The sequence below is a fragment of the Candoia aspera genome, chromosome 1, assembly GCF_035149785.1.
Source record: "Candoia aspera isolate rCanAsp1 chromosome 1, rCanAsp1.hap2, whole genome shotgun sequence".
In the NCBI taxonomy this organism is placed as follows: Eukaryota; Metazoa; Chordata; class Lepidosauria; order Squamata; family Boidae; genus Candoia; species Candoia aspera.
This window is the reverse complement of record NC_086153.1, coordinates 106099006-106120230: the sequence shown is the minus strand read 5'-3', so window position 1 is coordinate 106120230 and position 21225 is coordinate 106099006. Positions and strand designations below refer to the sequence as shown.

The window sequence follows — 21225 nt, the reverse complement described above, 5'->3', positions numbered from 1 at the left end:
TCCATAAGATAGATGCACTGATAAGACCTGTGACTGAGAAGATTTCATGAGAACCATTATAGATATTTATTTCTGAAATTAATTTCATACTGCAAAGGGTATGAACTCTAACTAGATAGAGTTAGAAATGTGATCCTCACACCATATACAATAAGGAACACTGCCCACTTTTCCTTCCATGAGGTATATTAGATTCAAGCATGAAATACCAAGTCAGATCATCTGGGCTTATGAAGATCTTTTGGTCGCAGTTGTCTAAGATTTCAGCTTTGCTTTTTAAACTGAAGATATCATGAGCTGAACAATGAAAAGCATAAAAATAAAGCTAACACCTTTCTACAACTTTATTTTTGTTTTAAAAGAAAAGCAATGGGCAATACATTTTGAATAGAAAAATTAGCTGAGTAAAAGAGTGCCTTCCTTTTCCCTTGCTTTCTTTTATTAAAACAGCATCTTCCTATTGCTGCTTTCATTAACAAAAATCAGGGGAAAGTAATGTGTGACTGCCCTGAATGAAGACCCCTAGTTTACTAATCACTGAAAACAACCACATGAGATTTCATACTCATTACTTTGGTAATTCTTAGTAATAAAGGGTATTAGAGACAGCTCATGGATTTTGAAAATGTAATCAACTTCAAGCTTCCAATGACTAACCAATAATCCACACACCATTTCCGCTAGAATATTCATGAATTAAGTATTTAGAACAAAAGTAATCTGATAAAAATACAGCAATTTACATGGAAGTATTTTCTTCAGATTATGGGGAAGTTCAGTCCTTTTCCTGAAATACTTCTCCCCTCTTCTATGAGAGAAATAAGAAAAATGAAAAGCAAAAGTATATTGCTTGAATTTAACTTCCATTTCAAAAGAATGTCAGAAGTGATGGACATTTTTAGCAGCTAAGCTTTCTATTGCTTTCCATAATTTACAGTAAAACAATTTTCAGGCTAATCAGAATGTAAAGAATAGGCTTCATGGTAAACATGAAGTAGAACAGGCTTATCTAGTTTCAGGGCATATAAGGAAGGCATTTAGTTTCCATGTATCATCACTGACGTTTTAAAAAGGTACTCATAGCTAGCCACACATAACCAAATATTCACATTAAGTAATTGCCTAAGTGTGTAGGTAATTAAGATACTGCAAGAGTACTGTAGCAACTAACATCCTGCTAAGTCCCCATTCAGCCAAGGAACTTATTAACCCAATCTACTTCACAAGGTTGTTGGGCTGGGAACAAGATAAAGGTAGACAAACAAGGAATAATAAATGTTTAAAAATATTTCCTGCAAGCCCAGGAATAGTTGTGTGAAGACATACTGTATATCTCCATGCAACTACAATTTTTTTAAAAGTTTGGGATATAGAGTGCAAACAGTATTTAAATTAAATAAACATTAAGAATAATTTTGCCATGCTATAGAAATATTTAAAACAGAACACTGCCTAATCTTATGCTGTACATTAAGATCAGATATTAAATTGATGTAAAGGAATGTTTTTTCCCATAGATTATATTAATATGTTTTTTTTAAAAAAGTGAAGTCACAAAAAGTTACCATATATATTATTTAAAGTAAATATATATTGACATAAAGACAATTTATATGTTCTTTTAGATTATCCAAATACTTGCCTGGAATATATCCCACTGACAATGTCATTCTGAATGGAGCTTTCTGTTGACAAGTTGGGGCCAGCAGCCTTAGACACAAGTAAAACCACCAGGCCTCTCATCTGCAAATTGTTCCTGCTATCAGACACAAAGCGCCTAGCAAAGACGAAAAAGAATAAAATAAGTCTAAACAGTACACAGAATTCTCCTAATTTTTTTTATCAAATGTGTTAGCTTTATCAACATCAAGCACTTGTTCATATAATACTCCCAAAGGTGGACTTCGCTGAGTTATAAATCCAATTTGAATAACCATTTAAATACTGTATAGTATTTAACTACTATTAGTAAAAACTAATAGTATTATTTTGAATAGACTCAACAATGGTCATTTCTGATCATGTAAAGATTTTAAACCATGATTCAGGCCACTTTCTCAACCAGATCAAACCCAAAGTTGTACTTATACATCAATGTTCCCCATCCTGATGCCCTCCAGTTTGCCAGGACTACTAGTCACAGAATTCCCAATTATTATGTCTATTGGCCATTCTAGCTGAGCATTCTGGAATTCAGAACTTTAAAACCTGGGCCAACAGAAACCTCCCTTTATTCCATGTCCTACTTTAATTTTTAAAGATGCTTTCAATTAAAAAAACCACCTAAATTAAAACTGATGTGCACAAAGTGCCAGCCTCAAGCTGAATTGTTACTTCCAAGAATGTTTCTTGTCCCTCCATACACTCCAGAGGCATTTGTAGAAAGTAAAAATGACACAAGACTGAATCTCAGTGCTTTATTGGAAGTGTATCTATCTCCCTGAAAAAGTAATAAGGCAAGCTGAGATGGTAGAGAACAACCTGAAATATTAAAGTAGATAGCAGGGAGCAAGCTCACCAATGCGTCCTCTGATAAAGAAGATGGTATTTTGTGACTGGCAATATCTACCACAGATAATATACTCTCAAAATTCCAAATAGTTATACATCACTGTCCTACTTCAACAAGGCGACAGTGGGATGGGGGAAGCCTATCCAGACAGATTTTATCTGGGGATGGCTTCAACATTACCCTCCACATTTTAAATTTCTAGCCATTAATAATTACATGCATACCATTAATACTGGGACTTCCTGGAAAGCATGCATTCAGACAGTACTAAGCATTTGGGGTTGAGCTCTGAAGGAGCTATGCCAAACCAACTCCTTTCTGTGAACTACAGAAAGTATTAGTGTTCACTATGATGCTGGCACAGTACAATAAGAGTAGCATAACCTAGTTAACTGGTTGATCTCAATAAAGCTAATCAGGGTCAGACCTGGTTAGTATTTGAATGGGAGACCACCAAGGAGTCTCAGGGCTGTAGACTAGACTGGAAAATAAAACAAACAAAAATCCCAGAAGGCAATGACAAATAATTTTGACTGTTGCCAAGAACACTACATGAACTTCGGAAATCTTTTATTTTTAGGAACAACGACATCAAGAACTAGCCAGATGCAGCAAACTTGGTTGTTTTTAAATTGAAAAAAGAAAACTGTACAGACTGTAGTTCTGGAAAACCAATCTGTATTTCCCACATTTGATTCTGTTTATTAGAACTTCAAAATATATATCTGATCTTTGACTCATTGTATTTGTATTTAGTACTTCTCACTGTTGTAAAATTTCTAGAGCAACAGTTGCTATATCGTTGTTGTCAGTTGCCATTGAGTTGTTTACCCTATGTATAACAGAACAAAATGCTGTTTAGTCTTGCGCCATGTGCCTGACTGTTCCAATGTTTGCATCCATTGTTGCTGTAACTGTATCAATCCATCGCATTGAAGGTCTTCCTCTTTTCCGCTGGCCCTCGACTTTACCAAACATGATGTCCTTTTCAAGCGATCGGTCTTTCCTGACGATGTGCCCAAAGCATGAGAATCTAAGCCTAGTTATCTTCGCCTCTAGGGAACATTCTCATTGTATTTCTTCTAAAACTGATTTGTTTGTTCTTCTGGCAGTCCATGGTATTTTCAATAATCTTCGCCAACACCATAATTCGAATGCATCGATTCTTCTTCTATCTTCCTTTTTTAACGTCCAACTTTCACAGGCATATGTGGCATCTGAGAAGACCATGGCATGAATCAGACGCACCTTTGTTTTTAAACTGACATCTTTACTTCTGAAAACTTTAGATAGGTCGTTGATGGCAGATTTCCCCAGAGCGATACGTCATTTGATTTCTTGATTACTACTTCCCTTGGCATTGATCATTGATCCAAGTAGACTGATATTGTTGACTTCAATTTCTTCTCCATTTATTGTGACATTGTTTACTGGTCCATTTGTGAGAATCTTCGTCTTCTTCACATTCAGGTGTAGTTCATATTGCTGACTACAATCTTTGATCTTCATCAGCAAGTACTTCAAGTCTTCTTCACTTCCAGCAAGCAAAGTTGTATCATCTGCATATCGCAGGTTGTTAATGAGTCCTCCACCAATTCTGATACCCCGTTCTTCTTCGTACATTCCTGATTCTCGAATTATTTGTTCAGCGTACACACTGAATAAGTAGGGTGAAAGTACACAACCCTGCCGCACACCTTTTCCAATTCTGAACCACTTGTTTTCTGTTCTAACAACTGCTTCTTGATCCATGTACAAGTTCCGCATGAGTACAATTAACTGCTCTGGAATTCCCATTCTTTGTAACATTAACCATAACTTGTCATGGTCCCCACAGTCAAACGCCTTTGCATAATCAATGAAACAGAGGTAAACATCTTTCTGGTATTCTTTACATTCAGCCAAGATCCATCTGACATCAGCAATGATATCTCTCACACTGCATCCTCTTCTAAATCCAGCTTGGACTTCTGGTAGTTCTCTGACGATGTAAGGCTGCAAACACTGAATTATATTCAGCAAAATTTTGCTAGCATGTGAAATTAATGAAATTGTCTGGTAATTTCCACATTCTGTTTGATCTCCTTTCTTTGGAATGGGTATGAATACAGATCTCTTCCAGTCAGTTGGCCAGATCGTTGTCTTCCAAACTTCTTGACACAGAAGAGTAAGTGCTTCCACTGCTGCATCTGATTGTTGAAATATCTCAATTGGTAATCCATCAATTCCTGGAGCCTTGTCTTTTGCCAATGCCTTCAGTGCAGCTTGAACTTCTTCCTTCAGTACCAATGGTTCTTGATCATATTGTACCTCCTGAAATAACTGAACATTGACTGGCTCTTTTTGTACTGTGCTTCTGTATATTCCTTCCATCTTCTCTTAATACTACCCACATCATTTTGTCCTGTTTGGACTATGCAACCAGGCAGGGTATTATCAAAAATATTCTTTATTAAGTAACTCTTTACAATAATTAAGTCCTTATTCTACGAAGATTTGGTCCAACGAGCCCAACTGGGCCACAACGAGGCAATGGAACAGGACTTCTCACTGGAACTACAAGTTGGATGCGACTGGAACGCAGTGTGCCGGAGATTGTAGGGTTAAGCAGTTAAGCCTGCAGGTATTCTGCAAGTTGTATAACTGATTTAAATGAAATCAGTATTCAAACTAGATGCTCAAAATTCTAAAGTTAGAAGAAAAGTTCTGTCTACATATCCATCTTCACTGAGGTTGAATGAAAATGTAAATGAAGTCTATTACCATATGACAGAAAATATATAAAAATAGAACACAGAGAGTGAAGAAGCACCAACCTGTGAAACACTTCATACTAACGAGAAAAACAGCTGTTAATTCGTAGTAACTCTATACAGAGAAATAGTGGACGATATTAAGCAAGAACACGGGCACAAATTTATATAGCATCCACTGATATGATCTGTACCATCTAGTGTTCCTTAAGATTATTTATTTTTCCTCTCCAAATTGTGAGCTAAGAATTAAACTTCTTTTCTATCCATCCATAGTTATCAGCAAACTTATATTAGAGACATCGACTCAGTCTTCACTAAAGTAAATTGCATGAGATTTGAAACAAATAAACCCTAAGGTAATCCTCCTTTAGTAACCAGAAGCTGTGGCAATCACTTGAAATGGCTTCAGGGGTCATATTCACATTCTACCTGAATCCATGTCCCCAGAGATATTCAACCCAAGTCACAGGTAGATAAAAGTCTTCCAGATGGTGCAATTATTCTTGATGGGTATACAGCAGTAGACAGGTTCCTCTAGGGGAAAAAGTGGCTCGAAGCAGCACAAGTGGAACTGGGCACACACACACCCTAACATCAGAGTCAGATTCCTTTTTACAATCTTGGACAAAATATTACCACAAGTGTAAATATAAATTCCTAAGATTATAATATAGCTTGTTCTAGTTTGTCTACTTATTATTATTAAACACTATGCCTTCAAGCTAACTAGAATTAGAGCAGTAAAACCATCCACTGCAAATCCAGGAGTACAGAGCAATGAAACAATAGGAGGGAAACACAATTATTCTCAATGCTATTCTTGTGACAAAAACAAGTTTTAAAAATTAACAAATTGATAGATGTAAATGCAGAACTCTTTTTTTAATGCTCTTGACTGGCTATGTACAGTAGAGGGGAAGCCTAGCTTAGAAACAAGCACATTATTCAAGTGTGCTGATACAAAGACTCGCACCACCCACACAGGCAGTAACACTAGATAATAATTTTTATGCTGAAAGAATTACACCTCCTACTACTGTCCATCTGTTTAAAAGAATAAATCAACCAAACGTAAGTATTCCTATGAACACTTTGCATACTTCAACACTCAACTGTTTCACTTCTCAGTAGAGGTAACACATAAGCTTGTAATTTCAGTGGTTTCTATTCATTGAAATATTTTTGGCAAAAAGAGGAACAAACATTTAGGATTTGGAGGATGATTTTCATAATGGCCATTCAACAATTACATTTTAGCAATCTTATCTATAGTTCACCAGACAAAATAGTGTGGACAAAATGACAATGTACATTCCTTGTTTATAGCAGTACAAGGCTAAACACTTGCACTTTTAAAAATTTTTAGAAGAATTCAGGGAAGAGAATGAAACATGATGAACAATTCACATCCAAACTGCAAAAATACAGTGTAGCTTTAATGGCAGCATTTACAGGATACATTAAATTTTTACTGCATATGGCAAGGAAAATAAAGTAAATAATTGCCAGTTATATACAATAAACATTTCAAAAAAAAATAGAGGATATAAATGAATTTGTGTACCTTGGTAGAACGTTCACTAATGATGAAGAAATTTTAAGACACACAAATGCTGGTAGAATGATACTCAGTAAGTACATGGTCTTTTCTAAATGAATGAATGTTGAAAAATGTAAAAATGGCTCTGTGTAAGAGTGTACTTCTACTCTCTTTGTTAGATATAAGTGAGAGCTGAGAGTCAGGAGAGACATAAAAATAAATGGAACATGTTAGGAACAAAGTACTTAAGTGTATGAAAAAAACATGAAAAGGATCAAGAATGAATGGATGCTGAATGACTGTGGACTGAACACAAGAGTGAGTGAACAGTGTGAAAGAAGTACACTGATATAAGTTGGTTGTGTAGAAAGAATAAACTGGAAGTTGCAAAACAAATATATGATGGAAAAGCAAATGGACTGAAAGGAAAGGGAAGACTGAGAAAACCATGGATGGATTGAGAATATTTGGGCCATATAAATACACACTGACAGCATTTAACTGTCAGGAGCCCCTTACCCCAAACATGTTTTCCCAATGATTGTACATTAGCTGTGGAGGGAAGCTGCATGAGCCTAGTAAAAGATCCAGCTACTTGAAGGTGTTTCCGATAGGTGCCATATGTATATCCACATGCATTCCAAACCACATTTTACCTTCTGAGCCTGAATCTCTGGGCAGCCCTACTAGATACTAGAGATGCGCAAAGCATTTGAAAGAGGTGCTCCACAATTTGCATTAGCACATACAAAGCATCTCTTTTTACACTGTTAAAACTTCTGAAAGACACAACTGCTTTAAATGGTGGCTTCAGAAATTGCTCAATTAATACTTATATCGCTTAAGATACCTCACTAAGAAATACCAAAATGTGAAACTTTACAATAACTGAGTGTCGCCTGGTAGTTTCCAAAAATCAAACGTTTTCAACCATTTTCCCCTCTTATTCTGTCCTGCCAATCCAGATTATAGTATGAAACAATTAGGAGCATAAACATGATGCTTACTGAGGGAGCCCAAAGACAAGAATTAAAGTAAACAGGTCCAGAAGAAGCACCTATACACCAATTTCCATTTTTAAAACCTACATTATGATACTCTTGGTCTGTTGCACAATCCCTCCATCCATATAATATTGTCATGTACAAAAGCAGAATGACAGTTTTAGTAACTAAAGTATTATTGTTTGTACAATATCAAGCAATCTATTAACTGTGAACAAGGTTTTCACTGCATTTACAAAATGTATACATTGAACCCTTTACATTAATAATTTGTGGAAAAGTAACTTGAAAAATTCCGATATATTTCCCATGGATGTGTTCATTCCTGAGAGAGCTCAAGATTTCAAAAGGTGAAACATTTAAGCAACTTGTGGTTTTGGAAATGTTCGTTTCCACAGCAACCAGCATCATTTTCTTTATATAGCATTATAAACAGATGGCAAAAAGAATGCCTGTGTTTCTCTGCCAGCATGTCAATAAAAACTTCAGTACTATAGTACTGTATACTTGAATTATTTAACAACCCAGGTATACTAGCCACAGAACCTAGTATTGCAGTCAAATGTTATTAAAATTTTATTCTCTCAATATACATTTGTTTCCTACATATCTTTTGTTAATTAACTATCTTTTGTTAAATTATTTCTGACATCCACATTTTTGTAATACAATATTTTAAGAGAAAGGAATGAATATTTGTCAGAAGAGCTATAAAAGCCTATATAGAGCACTTGAAGTTCTGAAATGAGAACTGATAGATTGGTCCCTTTCAGTCTTAATACCAAACCAGGATTTCCTATTACGTGAACGCAACGACCCTCAAGATTGCATCACCACTTCTTTCCCCTCCTTACCCTTTCCTTGCAGGCTGCATTCTCCTAAAGAAAATCTTAAAGAAAACATTTACATGTAAACATGAAACTAAACTGTGCGCACTCACAGTCTGCTCATCTACCAAAACTACAAACTCAAACCATTTTGGATTCTAGATCTGATATGAAACTATTATTTTCAAGAAATTATTTGCATTATTTAGCAAAACTTCATCTCATCTTCCCAAGACAGCTTCACAGCATTCAGTGAAGTAGCAATATAACTGTGTTTTAGTTTTATCGTTTGTTTCATGATTGTATATATTTTATTGGCTCTAAGCTGCCCAGAGTTGGTTTTAAGATAGGCAGCTATACAAATGTTATAAATAAGGTTATAACACATTAAAATAAAAAAATAGATGAACAAGGTTAAACACAGCAAATAAAAAAAAACATGATTCTTTTGCAAACAGACTAAATTAATTAACAGTAACACCCAAGACTGGCACCAGAGGTCTGCTCCATATTCTCCTGTTGAGAACTATTAAGTAAAAGACTTTCTTCGTGGAGATATTGCATGTATGGCCTGCCCTTCATTGACTTTGGGAAGTTAATCCTTTAAATTCCAGTCAGACAAAAGAAATGATGAAGAGATAGAGGGGATGGCAGAGAGCAGGATCACAAGCAGAAAGTATGTGAAATAACTGCCAGTACACATAGCCTCAGATACATTAGTAAAGGTAAAGGTTTCCCTTGACGTAAAGTCCAGTCGAGTCCGACTCTAGGGGGCGGTGCTCATCTCCGTTTCTAAGCCTTGGAGCCGGCGTTGTCATAGACACTTCCGGGTCATGTGGCCAGCATGACGACTCGGAACGCCGTTACCTTCCCGCCGAAGCAGTACCAATTAATCTACTCACATTTGCATGTTTTCGAACTGCTTGGTGTGCAGAAGCTGGGACGAGCAACGGGAGCTCACCCCGCCGCGCGGTTTCGAACCGCCGACCTTCCGATCGACAGCTCAGCGGTTTAACCCGCAGCGCCACCGCGTCCCCTTCAGATACATTAGCCTCAAATAAATGCATTAAGCAATTTTCCCCAAGGTAAAAAAAAAATCATACTTAAATTATCCTAGATAAATTATTTTCATATAGCCTAAATATGTGATAGAATGGTTAAAGTGTTGGGCCTGGACCACAGAAAACTAGCTTCACCTCTGCATAGATGCTTACTAAGTAATTGTGGCCAATCTGTTATCTCCCAGACTAACTTGCAGAGTTGTGGTGGGAAAAAAAGGGAAGAGGAAATGGAAGTGCTACGTATGCTGTTTTGAGTTCCTGGAGGATTCATCACAAGTAGCAACAGTTACAGTAGTAGTGATAGTAAAATTCATGAATATATATTATCACAAAAGACATGCTTAGTTATATACAAGTATCATAGTAAGCTTAAGTACAATTCATACTTGCATCTCCTTGAAATAATTTTCAATAATGTTAATATTAACAGGGAACAGTATTTGCTTTATTGTTAGCTGTTCAGTATTTATCAAATTTACATAGCTGCCCATTTCACAAGAAGTGACTCTGGGAGGTGTGCAAAAAAGACATTAAAACAATAAAACATGTCAAAAAAACAGTAATTAAAAAGTTAAAAGAGTGTACAGCACACAAGAGATTAGATTAGCAAGGGAGCCACCTCAAGAGCTCACCAGTCCCCTGAGACCTCCAGGCCTGATTTATGAGGAAAGTAAGGCCAAGATTTAAACAGTTTTCTGTACCAATTATCCCATTTGCAAGCCAAAGAGTTAGTCTTTTCTGCTAGAAATAAAGGTTGTGTATCCATGTGCAATCTCCAGTACTCAAGGCCTTTCTCACTTTAGGAGGTATGGACACATCTGGTGGTGACACAGATATTTTGCAGAGAAGAAATGATGAAATTAAAAGGCCCAATATATAAGCAGAGCACCATGTTTTCTGGTTTAAATGTTCTTACCAATCCTCTACGCACTTGCTTTTTAATAAGAGGCTTTTGCTGGTGTGTCACTTACAACCCTACATGGGCTAGATGCCCTGCCCGTACTCATGCCATGATCACCACCCAACTGGACTGCAACACATTTTATGTAGGGCTGCCTTTGGAGATGCTCCAGAAGCTACAGTTGGTACAAATTGTGGTGGTGAGACTACTAGCAGGACAACCTCCAATGTACAATAGTACCTACACTAAAGTTGCTATACTAGTTGAATTAGGCCTGAAAGCTTACTGGCAAATTGTTCGTCATTTAAAGCCCTATAAAGACAGGATAGGTATCAGGATTCAATCTGCTGGTCTAGTTATTGAGTCATCTAAAGAGGACCTCTTGAAAGTCTCTTCCACCTTGTAAGGTTTTGTGAAGAATGGGCTAGATGACAGGCATTATCTGTGGCAGGTCCCACTTTATGGAACTCTCTCTCCCTGGAGATACATACAGCCCTTCCTTGTTAATATTCCATCAAAAAGCCAAAGCTGTATTATTTCAGCAAGCCTTTGGCTCCTAAAAGCCTTGAATGGAGCATTCATCCTCTGTATCAGTGTTTCTTAACCTCAGCTACTTCAAGATATATGGACTTCAACTCCCAGAATTCCCCAGCCAGCCCATTCCTCCCCTCCTATTCCTCACTTGGCATTACAGATGGCCATCTTACTTTGAGGACAGCAGTTTTAATAGGTTTTCTCAAGTATACAGTATGCTTGCCTTCTAAACCCCTTGTGAGTCACTGAATATACCAAATCTCTGTGTAAACATGAGATCTTTGGAAACAGACTGAACTAGCCAAGGGCACCAGTTTTGAGGACATACCACAAAGAAAAGCAAATTTTAAGTTTATTACAAATGTTAGCGAAAAGTTGAAAATATAAAAACTGCCTTATTACTAAACTCTAGTATTTGCCAGCTGTCTTAGGCTAAAATTTAAAGTTGCTTTAAATTTTGCAGTTGTTTTCTTACGATAGCGTAAGAAAACAACTGCAGAATTTAAAGCAACTTTGTTAAATCTGAAAAATCTCTAGGATAGGAATGTAAGGCAAGGCAAGGCAAAATTAGACAACATACAAGAATGTTTATCTATGTTAAGAGCAAAGTAAGTTCAGAGATCTGGAATTCTCTTAAGTTTAACCATTCATATATCTAACTACCAAATTAAATCTGAGCTGGCGCAGCTAATGGTTGTATCAATATGGTTACCAAATGAAATATAACCCTAGAAAACCATGTTCTGAAACAATCTGTTGCAAGACCCAGAAAGTTAGGATCTATGAATATTACAAGAGTGTCAATATATAAAATACTTCATTCACAATCACCGCACAAAGCAAAATATACTTGTGCATTAAAATAATGAGTGAAATCCAATTAAATCATGCTCAGAATGTAGACAATCTTTAGGGTGAAGTGGATTATGGCGTCAGTTGAATGTATTCTTGACATGGATTTCTGACACATCTTATAATGTACTCAAATATTATCTCTTGTGGCTATACAATCCTATACATACATTTGGATGCTAAAGAAATACACTGCTATAAGTTGATATAATAGCTTATGTATTCTTTGGTGAATAGCAAAGTCCTATAAACAAACCCAGTACAATCCATCCCAAGCATCTTGATAGGCGAAGTTACAAATCTTCTGCTCCCTGCTTCTCTTTTGGAACAGTCATAGAAAGGGAATAAAAGAGGGCCAGTGCTAGAGAGCACCGATACAGAACTCTGTTGAAATCCCACACAGCAATCTGAAACAAGTATACAAGGACCACCCAGGGTGAGAGAGACTTTTGCTAAGCAACAAAAGGGATCAGGAGAAGCCACTTGGTGAGATTCAGACGTACACGGGGAGTCTATAGTCAGGGTCAGAAAGCACCTCCCAGGCCACTTGTTCTTTTTATTCAGTGATTCAGACACATAGAAACAACTACATGTTTCTTTTTTTTATAGCCTGAACTAAAAATTGTATGTCCATGCATACCTACCTAATTCTAGCTGGCCAGGCTAGATTTGAATCCCAGAAGAATTCCTATACAGTACATATTTATATCTTCCAAGAAGGCTTGAGTAGTCCATCAAGATTGGCCAATCCCATCTTGACACTTTTCTCACACCTCCTGCTAATAGACCGTATTTATACCCGCCACAATCACCAGTCTCTTGGCCATTTACAATTAACGATAGCAAACAAAAACAAGGTGAAAGGGTTAAAACATCCACAGTAAGACTAAATACCAAATATGTATATCATAATAATATAATTACAAATAATTCAACACAGCCATCATTCACCATAGAAAATTTGGAGCTAACCCTTAAAAACAGACAAATAATAGTTCTGCTCTAAATTTGATTAACTTATATGTCTAAATAAATCTGATTATAATAGTATACAGATATTTAGAAGAAATATTTAAAGAACAGAAGGTTATTCATACTAATTGTCTTATATACCTTACATATTAAATTTTAAAGAAAGAGTAAGGCTTCAATAATTGTACTGATAAAATGAAACTATAATTGTTTTAGCAAGAATTTTAAGGACCCTAGTCAATCATATCAATCACTGAATCGTAATCCATGTTTAAGAGCTAGAGGTATGTAAAACCATACTAGATCATCTAACATCTCCTGCCAAAGAACATGGGAGAACTGCAAAACAACAAAGAAAACACACAAGTCAGAATATAAATCAACACTCCTATATGTATCCATTGGGGGAGGAGCAAGCACCTTATTCTTAGCGCCCTCCAGTACCTGCTTACATTTTCTTAATTTTATCAGCTATTTTGTTTTACTTCATTAGATCCTGAAATTATCTGTATAGCTAGCCCTTAATTATTACTGGCTGAGAACTCTATTTACACTTTTCCACATAATACAATGGAAGAAGAAATGACTGTGAAATCTGTGGTGCTTACATATGTGCCATTTTAACTGACAAAAGGAGAGATATGCTAAGGAATAGAAGGGAAGATTCACTGGGTCATTAGCTACTTTTAATCAAATTATACTGAATCAAACAAAACGTTTTTTCAAAATTGTCATATTAAGAAATTACTGAGCATCACCAAATACTTCTACTTTTCAGTGATGTATCTTTAAACTTGAATCAAGTTTCTTAGAATGTACTAGGAGGACACAACATCCAAGCTTGTTAATACCAAGATGTTCACTTCACTGAAGCACTTTGATTATTATGTCTCATGCTTCTTCCCAAGAAATTAATCTGAGTGTGTAGAGTGCCACTGAAGTCTATAAAAAGTCAAAATACAATATTGTATGTATATACATTTATTTACAACCACAGATTTTAGCAAAATTCATATAAAATTACAACAATCCATATGTTTGACACACTAATAATTTCAAAATAGCCTTATAAAATATTTCTATCTCTCAACTTGGGAATGGAATGGTATTTCCTTCAGAAATCGCTGTACTTAATTCCTATATTTGTTACTGATTCTTTATATTATACATTAAAAGTAATTTTGATAATTTCCTTTATGATACTCTTGAGTGAGATGGGCAGTGACAAAATTTGAAATATAAAATAAATATATGATGCAATAATACCCATATCATACATATCTTTGGAAAATAGTTGTCCCAAGCACAATTATATCTCAGCATTTTAGAAACCCATTGTAAATAAAAGGAAAGCATGATCCCATCTATCTCATAAAGGAATAAACAGAAAAGTAGAAAAGATGAGTCAAAACAAATAATATACTGCATACAAGTCAACAATATGTTATCATAGTGCAGTTCCAACATCACGAAAACATATGGTGCCTTCTCCTTGCCACTTCTTTACAAGTGAACAGATTTTTGATTTTTGCAACTCCACATTAACAGCAGCAACAAAATTATTCAAATTATACTGATAATATCTAGCATACAAAAGTCAGTTCTTTTCCCATACATATACAGAAAAAAAATCTCCTGCAGAAATGTCTTGAGGAAACTAATTCCCTGTGGGCCTCTACACCAGACTGTTATATCCAAACCTTATTTGGAGCTTAGCATACCTTAAAGCTCTTTGCTGTAAAACACCTATGAAATTCAGAAGCAACACAGCATCTGCTCAAGAGTTAATTCCAGGCAACTCTAGTTTAAAAGGACTTCAGGCAGACAGTGTTTACCCAGACAACACAAGTAGACCAGTATTCAAACTCTAAACAAGGAAGTCTCATATATTCAGCAAGAGAAATACAAGGAGTTTGTGACATCAGAAGAGTTCTAATTATGGCAGGGCAGTACTAATAGTTGGAGTGTTAATAGAAGTTTTTGGGGGGAATATGAGCACTTGGATTTAATAAGAATTGCTGGAGAGACTTCAGCAGCTTACCAGAAAAGTACTCGCCAATAAGGGCCGGATGACCGCTTACCTGGCCGTATTAAGCAACGGATGTTTGGTTCCCACCAATTTGCGCACCTGCATGGCGATGTTGCTCAGCTCGTCGCTCAAGAGGCACCTGAGGCTCATGAAAGAGGTCGGGTAGCCCACAATCTTCTCGGCTTCCGAAACCACTTTGCTCCAATGGGATGCCGAAGAAGGCGACGGAGAGCCGGAGAAGAGACGTCGCCCCTGCCTGGGGTTTCCCCCACCTTCGGCCCAGAACTGGACAAGTATCCGGGAGCAACTTTTAGCGCAAAGCGACAGCAACAACACGGGGCGCATCATCCCTTCCAAGAAGCCAAAGTCACCAACGCGGCCCTGGCTGCCCCCAAATTATATCGGTACAACGTACAAGCAGGTCCCACTACAGTTTTAATCATCGCCCTCTGCCTATACCGTTACAGTATCAAGTCCTACTCCAGTCCTCCAACCTATTTGTCCCTGCTTCTCCCCACTCCACCTCTCGTATTTATGCGCGCCTCACGTTCTGCAACGCTCCTTCTTGGAATTTTCTTCGTCCTGCCGCAGAGCAGAATTGTTAGGACTACTACCGCTTTATAAATTCCTTGAAGTCGGCGGGTGGAAATCCTGATTTAAGTAGCCTTCCCGGCACCGAAACGGCACGATAACCTCATGGAGGCAGCCATTTTAAGTGTCGCAAAATGACAGGCAGGGAATCGGAGAAGTTACACTTTTGCACCGGTTCTTTACGTTACGGTATTGCCTGGGAGTACAGTAATCTCTGGAGGAAGCCGAGTTAGTAAGCAGCGGGTTCCTAGTTCTGAGTTGCTTTAGGTCTGATTCTCAAGGCTCGCCGTAAAGCGAAGCGTAAAGTTCGTGATTCCTGAAGTGCAATCTCCAATCCGGTTGTAGAGTTGGAATTCTGAAGTTATCTCATGCACTGAGTTCTACTAAGAATCGCCACCTCTTCTGCACGAAGAACTTCTGGGTCAAATTTAATATTAGATCTGCTTAATTACAATTTTCTTCACAGACAACATGGTTATTAGGATGGACCTTGCTTCAAAAATGAGTTGGAAGAAACGTTTTGGATCTTGAAAGCATTCAAACATTTTGCTGTAAAGCCTGGGTGTCTTTTTTCGGGCATACGTGCAAACCTGAGGGTAAAAGCTTGAGGCTGCTTTAGGAGTTGAATTAAAGACATTCAGCGTTAAAGATTTCATTCTATGGCTGGGCATGCTTCAAAAATGATTGGGAAGATAGCACATTTCTGCTATTCATTGAAGCAGCTGGTGTTTTTTTTCTCCTGGCTTCTGCATGAGCCTGGACGGGGGAAAAAAACACCATGCAGCTACTTAAAGAGTTGCAATGGTTTTATGAGTCAGCTCCTTCAAGAAGCCACATTTTTTTCAGGCTGATGTAGAAGCCTGAAAGAGGGTCTGCTTTAATTAATAGCAGAAAGGTGCTGTGTTTATACAAGGTCCAAATGACTTCTTCCTAATCATTTTTTAAATTACATAGCACTAATTATTTTAGTTTCCAGTAAGCTCCATAGATGGATATAGGACTGAATGGTTATATTATGTGTTATATATATTTCACAGATACAATGAATTATTTTGTTTAACCTCAATTACTGGTCCTGCTATTATCACAGCTGTCATGATCACGCAGCACTTGGTGCTCATGAGGAAAGATCAATCCATGGAAAATTTATTATACAAAGTCTAGTCCAAAATCTAATCTAAACAGAGATTGAGTTTAAAAATCAGATATCACTTGTGATTGTGTCAAATGTTGATCCATATTAAATCGGTTATGGCACTAAGCCATGATATGATTTGTTTGTTTTATTGTGTAATGGAGCCAGTTATTTCTTCAAACCAAGATTAAACAAAATATGGTTTAGCTTGATGTGTGAATCCAGTCCTTTTCTGATGGCAAGCTTTATATCAGTTCTGTGTTCTACAACTGAACATGGTTGGCTTTTGTTTTTTAAGATGTGCATTGATGGACTCTGAGAATATGCTGTTGATATACTGCAGGACACTCTGGAGAACTGTTGTGATCCCCATCAAAAAGGCTTGTAAGTTTTCATGACATTGCTAAACCATACTGAGCAGTGCTGTGCAGAAGCACACATCCCAGTTAACTTTTGGACTGATGTTCATGACATGGTGAACATTAATTTTTTTTTTAAGCATGGACACTTTTCAAGTGTGGATTGAAAATAAGTAAGCTCTAATTTATGGTCTATTTAATGTCCCTTTATGCCGCCCAATAAGTGTGTTTGTCATCAGCACCAAGTGCTATATTTATTTACGTTGTATTTCTTTATTTTGTCCCCTTTGAGCAAAAACTGAAATACCACAAAGTGTAATTAGCAGATAATTATACTGCTCAGATGTTAAATATAAGTGTCATAGAAAACATACACTCAACACAATTCATGGTTAAAAGATGAGCAAAGCAATTGCCAGGCTTCATTCATTCTCTAAAACATTTTAGGGTTTAACAGATCTCTTAGGATTTTACAAGAATCTTTTAAATAATTATGCTAGGGATTAGCAGCAGATCCTTCCCTCTGTAACTCCTATATTTCCCTATCAGCATGGCCACAGACCATACTGACTGAGAGCTATGGGAATAGTAGTTGAACCCACTGGGGGAGTTCCTGGACACGGAAACCTAGGTTAAAGACTAGGATGGCCAAAGTAATACCTTATCCCAACCTGTACACCCTCCAGACTATTAGAATTCCCAGACAGCTTGTTGTAAACCCAGGTAATGTGTAAATCAGACCTGTCAAAGAAAGAGTAAATTACTTGTTTTGTAAGATACAAATTGTAAAGTAGAGCATACAGAGTGCAATGAGGTATATGGTCACACTTCTGCTAATTAATGGTTTAAGCTGTTACTTCATGACATCTTTACTAAAGGACTTAAATATGCAGTAATGCTAGGTTCTTTCTCCTGTTCCTAAGAAATCCCACACAATAATGATACCACACAGGATCTTCAGATTTATGCTGAGGCCAGCACAGATTGTGAATTATGTTAAATGAAGACCGTCTAACATAGGTAAATTCACCAGATTATTAACTCACAAGACTCTTAGTGGGAAATAGAATCAGCTCAGTGTCTGTACCTACATTCCTATATGTAGGAAAAACTAAATGTTGACATTCAAACAGGTTAATGTCTTTATTTTACATATACCCAAGCAAACAAGCCTGGAGACGAGTTCATTCAGTTTACATAACAGAAAATAAATTGGCTAGCTGGCCCATCTTTGGCACATAGACCAGAATATCTTAAGAAAGCAGTAAGATAAGGAAAAGAGAGTGTGTCACATAAAGCCCAGATGAAATACTGAGGAAACAGTTTCATATTCTATTTTTAGGCATTATAAAAGTACAATAAATGAAATGGCATCTACACTGATACAGGGAAGCTTGATTGAGAAAGGCAAATATGCTGGTGAAATGTAGAGATTTCTAATAAATAAAATGAGGTAACATATTTATTGCAGAGTTTTAATTCATTTAGAACTTAAATTTTACCAACTGTAGCAAGGCAATTTATGCTAAAACTTTAAACTGAAAGCCTGTGTAGGAGGTTGAACTACGTTTACATAATAACACAGTAAAAAGAAAATCTTGTATTTGTCTCCCAACACATGTAGCCAGTACAGTACAATAAGACTAATATTTAATCTACATCTGTTGCTTATTTCCTATTATAATTACCTGTGCTAGAAAATATAGAACACAAAAATAATTTGCTTCTTGATTGCTGATGGAGGGGTGGAAAGGTTTATTGCATCAAAACTACTCTCTAAAAACTTATGCTTAGAACTAATTCTTTTATGAACTAGAATGTTTTGGCTAAATAGATAAGCAAGTGAGCAATAATCATTGCAATTAGCTCTAGATCTTAGGCAGCAATGTTGAACTGACCCTTATTGAAATCATCAAAACCATTGTCTCAAAGTTAATTACTTACCACTGAACAGTCTTTACTACATTCCACTGTGCAGTTAAGAAGCTTGTGAATTCAGCTGTATCAGGGATGGAATCAGGTTAGAAACAATGGATAGTTTTTCAAAGGAAAAAACAGTTTTAAAAGTCTCTGGGTAGGAAGGCACCCATGCATTTCAATAAAGTACTGAGGGCTCTGGCTATAGGAATACAGTTGGCATAGTACTAGATGAGAATGGCAGGGATCAAAATGAACACTCAATTTGTTAAGCCACATTTTTATCAAATACAACTTAAGAGATCAGACTTCTAAAAAGTGCTAATACTCATGTTGTTGTTGTTAGTTGCCATTGAGTTGTTTACCCTATGTATAACAGAACGAAATGCTGTTCGGTCTTGCGCCATGTGCCTGACTGTTCCAATGTTTGCATCCATTGTTGCTGTAGCTAATACTCATAGTTGTAAGATTACAGAGAGTGGGCTCATCCTCACATCCCCCTAACTATGGCACAAGCATGTCCCAATAACATTTTTTGCTTCCATGTTCTCATGACATTGCCTTTGTCTCACCCCGGCCCACAGTTGAAGTTGTATTTCCAGTTTTAAAGTAGTGTACTTCCTCTTCTTCTGACACAAGTGTTGCATTGGTTGTAATGTTGCACTGTGGTTAAAAAATGTAGCTCTCACTGGCTGCTTTAAAGAGGCTGAAGACCCTTTCCTCTCTAGTCACAGGGAACTGCCCTCCATGACCATTTTGGTGCGGGCTGCCTCACTGCCAGCCCTGCTATTTCCTACAGCACTAGTTAAGAACAGAGCTCATTCCCTATCCATTGCTCCCTTTCACTTCACGCTGCAGTCTCCTCCGTGCCTGTACTCTGTCCGGCTACTTTCAGACCTGAGTTTAGCTCTCTGTAAGAAGAGCACTACGCCCCTGTTTAGAAATAGCCCAACTGATAGATCACTGACATGGAATATCTCTACGTCTGCTATCTGTTAGAGGCAATTTGACAAGTAACATCCCATTACAAGCATGCTGCTCCACCCTATATTACAGAAAGTGATGGTGGTTTTCCTTCTGGCAGGCCACGCTTGGTAAGAAAGGAAATAAAGCTGGAGGGATCCGGCAATTGCTTTCCTTAACTTGTCCCAGGTTAAAATAATAAGGACAGCACCAGTCTCTGGTTTAATTATTGTGGCAAAATAAGGGTCAGGATTGGGGCAGCACGTTTTATGCTGGCATACTTTTCTGCTGGCTTACGGACTGGTGGATAGCTCTAAAGCAGCTGCCTAGGTAAATTCAGAGTTATGTTCTGGGTGAGTCATAACAAAGGGAAGTAGATGCTTCAACTTTGATATGAGAACTCTGGACAGTATGTTACAAGTCTTCCTTAATAAGGACAAGAAGCTAACAGTGAAAGAGGGTTATTGAGAAGGCTGTTGTGATTCTAAAGCTGTGCTCTGGCTTTTATGTTGCCATGAATGTTGGTGACCTAAGCTAATACTTCATCATTAGACTGCTTACCCTTCAGGTTCTGGATTGCTCCATTAATAGGTCTGCCCTTGTCTGCTTAGGTTAATGTTTCTTAATTAAATGTGCAATGTATGAATCTACTATCTCTAATCAGGTGGAGGAAGAAAGCTGCTCTCCTTTATTCAGTCACTCACTGGAAGCTCATGGACAAAGAGATCAAATTCCCGTTCTTTTTAAGCAGACCAAGCTAGACTGCCTTTTCATTTGAAAAAAAGGGGGTAATGGTAAAACCATAAAATCTTGACCCTATCCATATGAATGACACAGACCATTACTGGTGAGAAAATAGTCTGATGGAGATCTGGGAAAATTTGGAGTATAAATGTTATAAACAGGGCTGCCACAACCCGGTATGTAAATTGTGCACTACACGAAGACACTGCATTTGGGGGCGGAGGGGGCGCCAATTGTAAGGTTTTTTTTAAAAAAAATGAACAAGAAAGGCTCACCCACTTAAATTGGTGGCAGAACCCCATGACCCACCAGGCCCTCGCATACTTTTTGTTCTGTAATATTTAATATTTAATAAGTTTTGAATTTTTTTTAATGGGGTGCTATGTGGAATTCTGACAAGGGCACATTGTATGCCAGCAGAGTCCCTGGTTATAAAGTATCCTTGTGTACTATATACTGTAAGAAGAAGATACATCACTCCAGTTTAAATGAGATATCTATAAATTATTTTTCTATTTGCTGGAAATG

At 37.2% G+C, this 21225-nt stretch overlaps 1 protein-coding gene across 1 annotated transcript in view; it reads right to left on the bottom strand.

Annotated features, from left to right (window-relative positions):
- The window catches only part of PDSS2 (decaprenyl diphosphate synthase subunit 2), a 90975-nt gene extending 75272 nt beyond the window's left edge, over nt 1-15703 (bottom strand). The window contains exons 1-2 of the mRNA XM_063311479.1: nt 15041-15703; nt 1643-1777 (exon numbers count right to left, since the gene is read on the bottom strand). Of these exons, the coding sequence (XP_063167549.1) occupies nt 1643-1777; nt 15041-15336 (431 nt within the window). The 5' untranslated portion in view covers nt 15337-15703. The remainder of the gene's footprint in view (nt 1-1642; nt 1778-15040) is intronic.
- Between the last annotated feature and the right edge of the window lie 5522 nt (nt 15704-21225).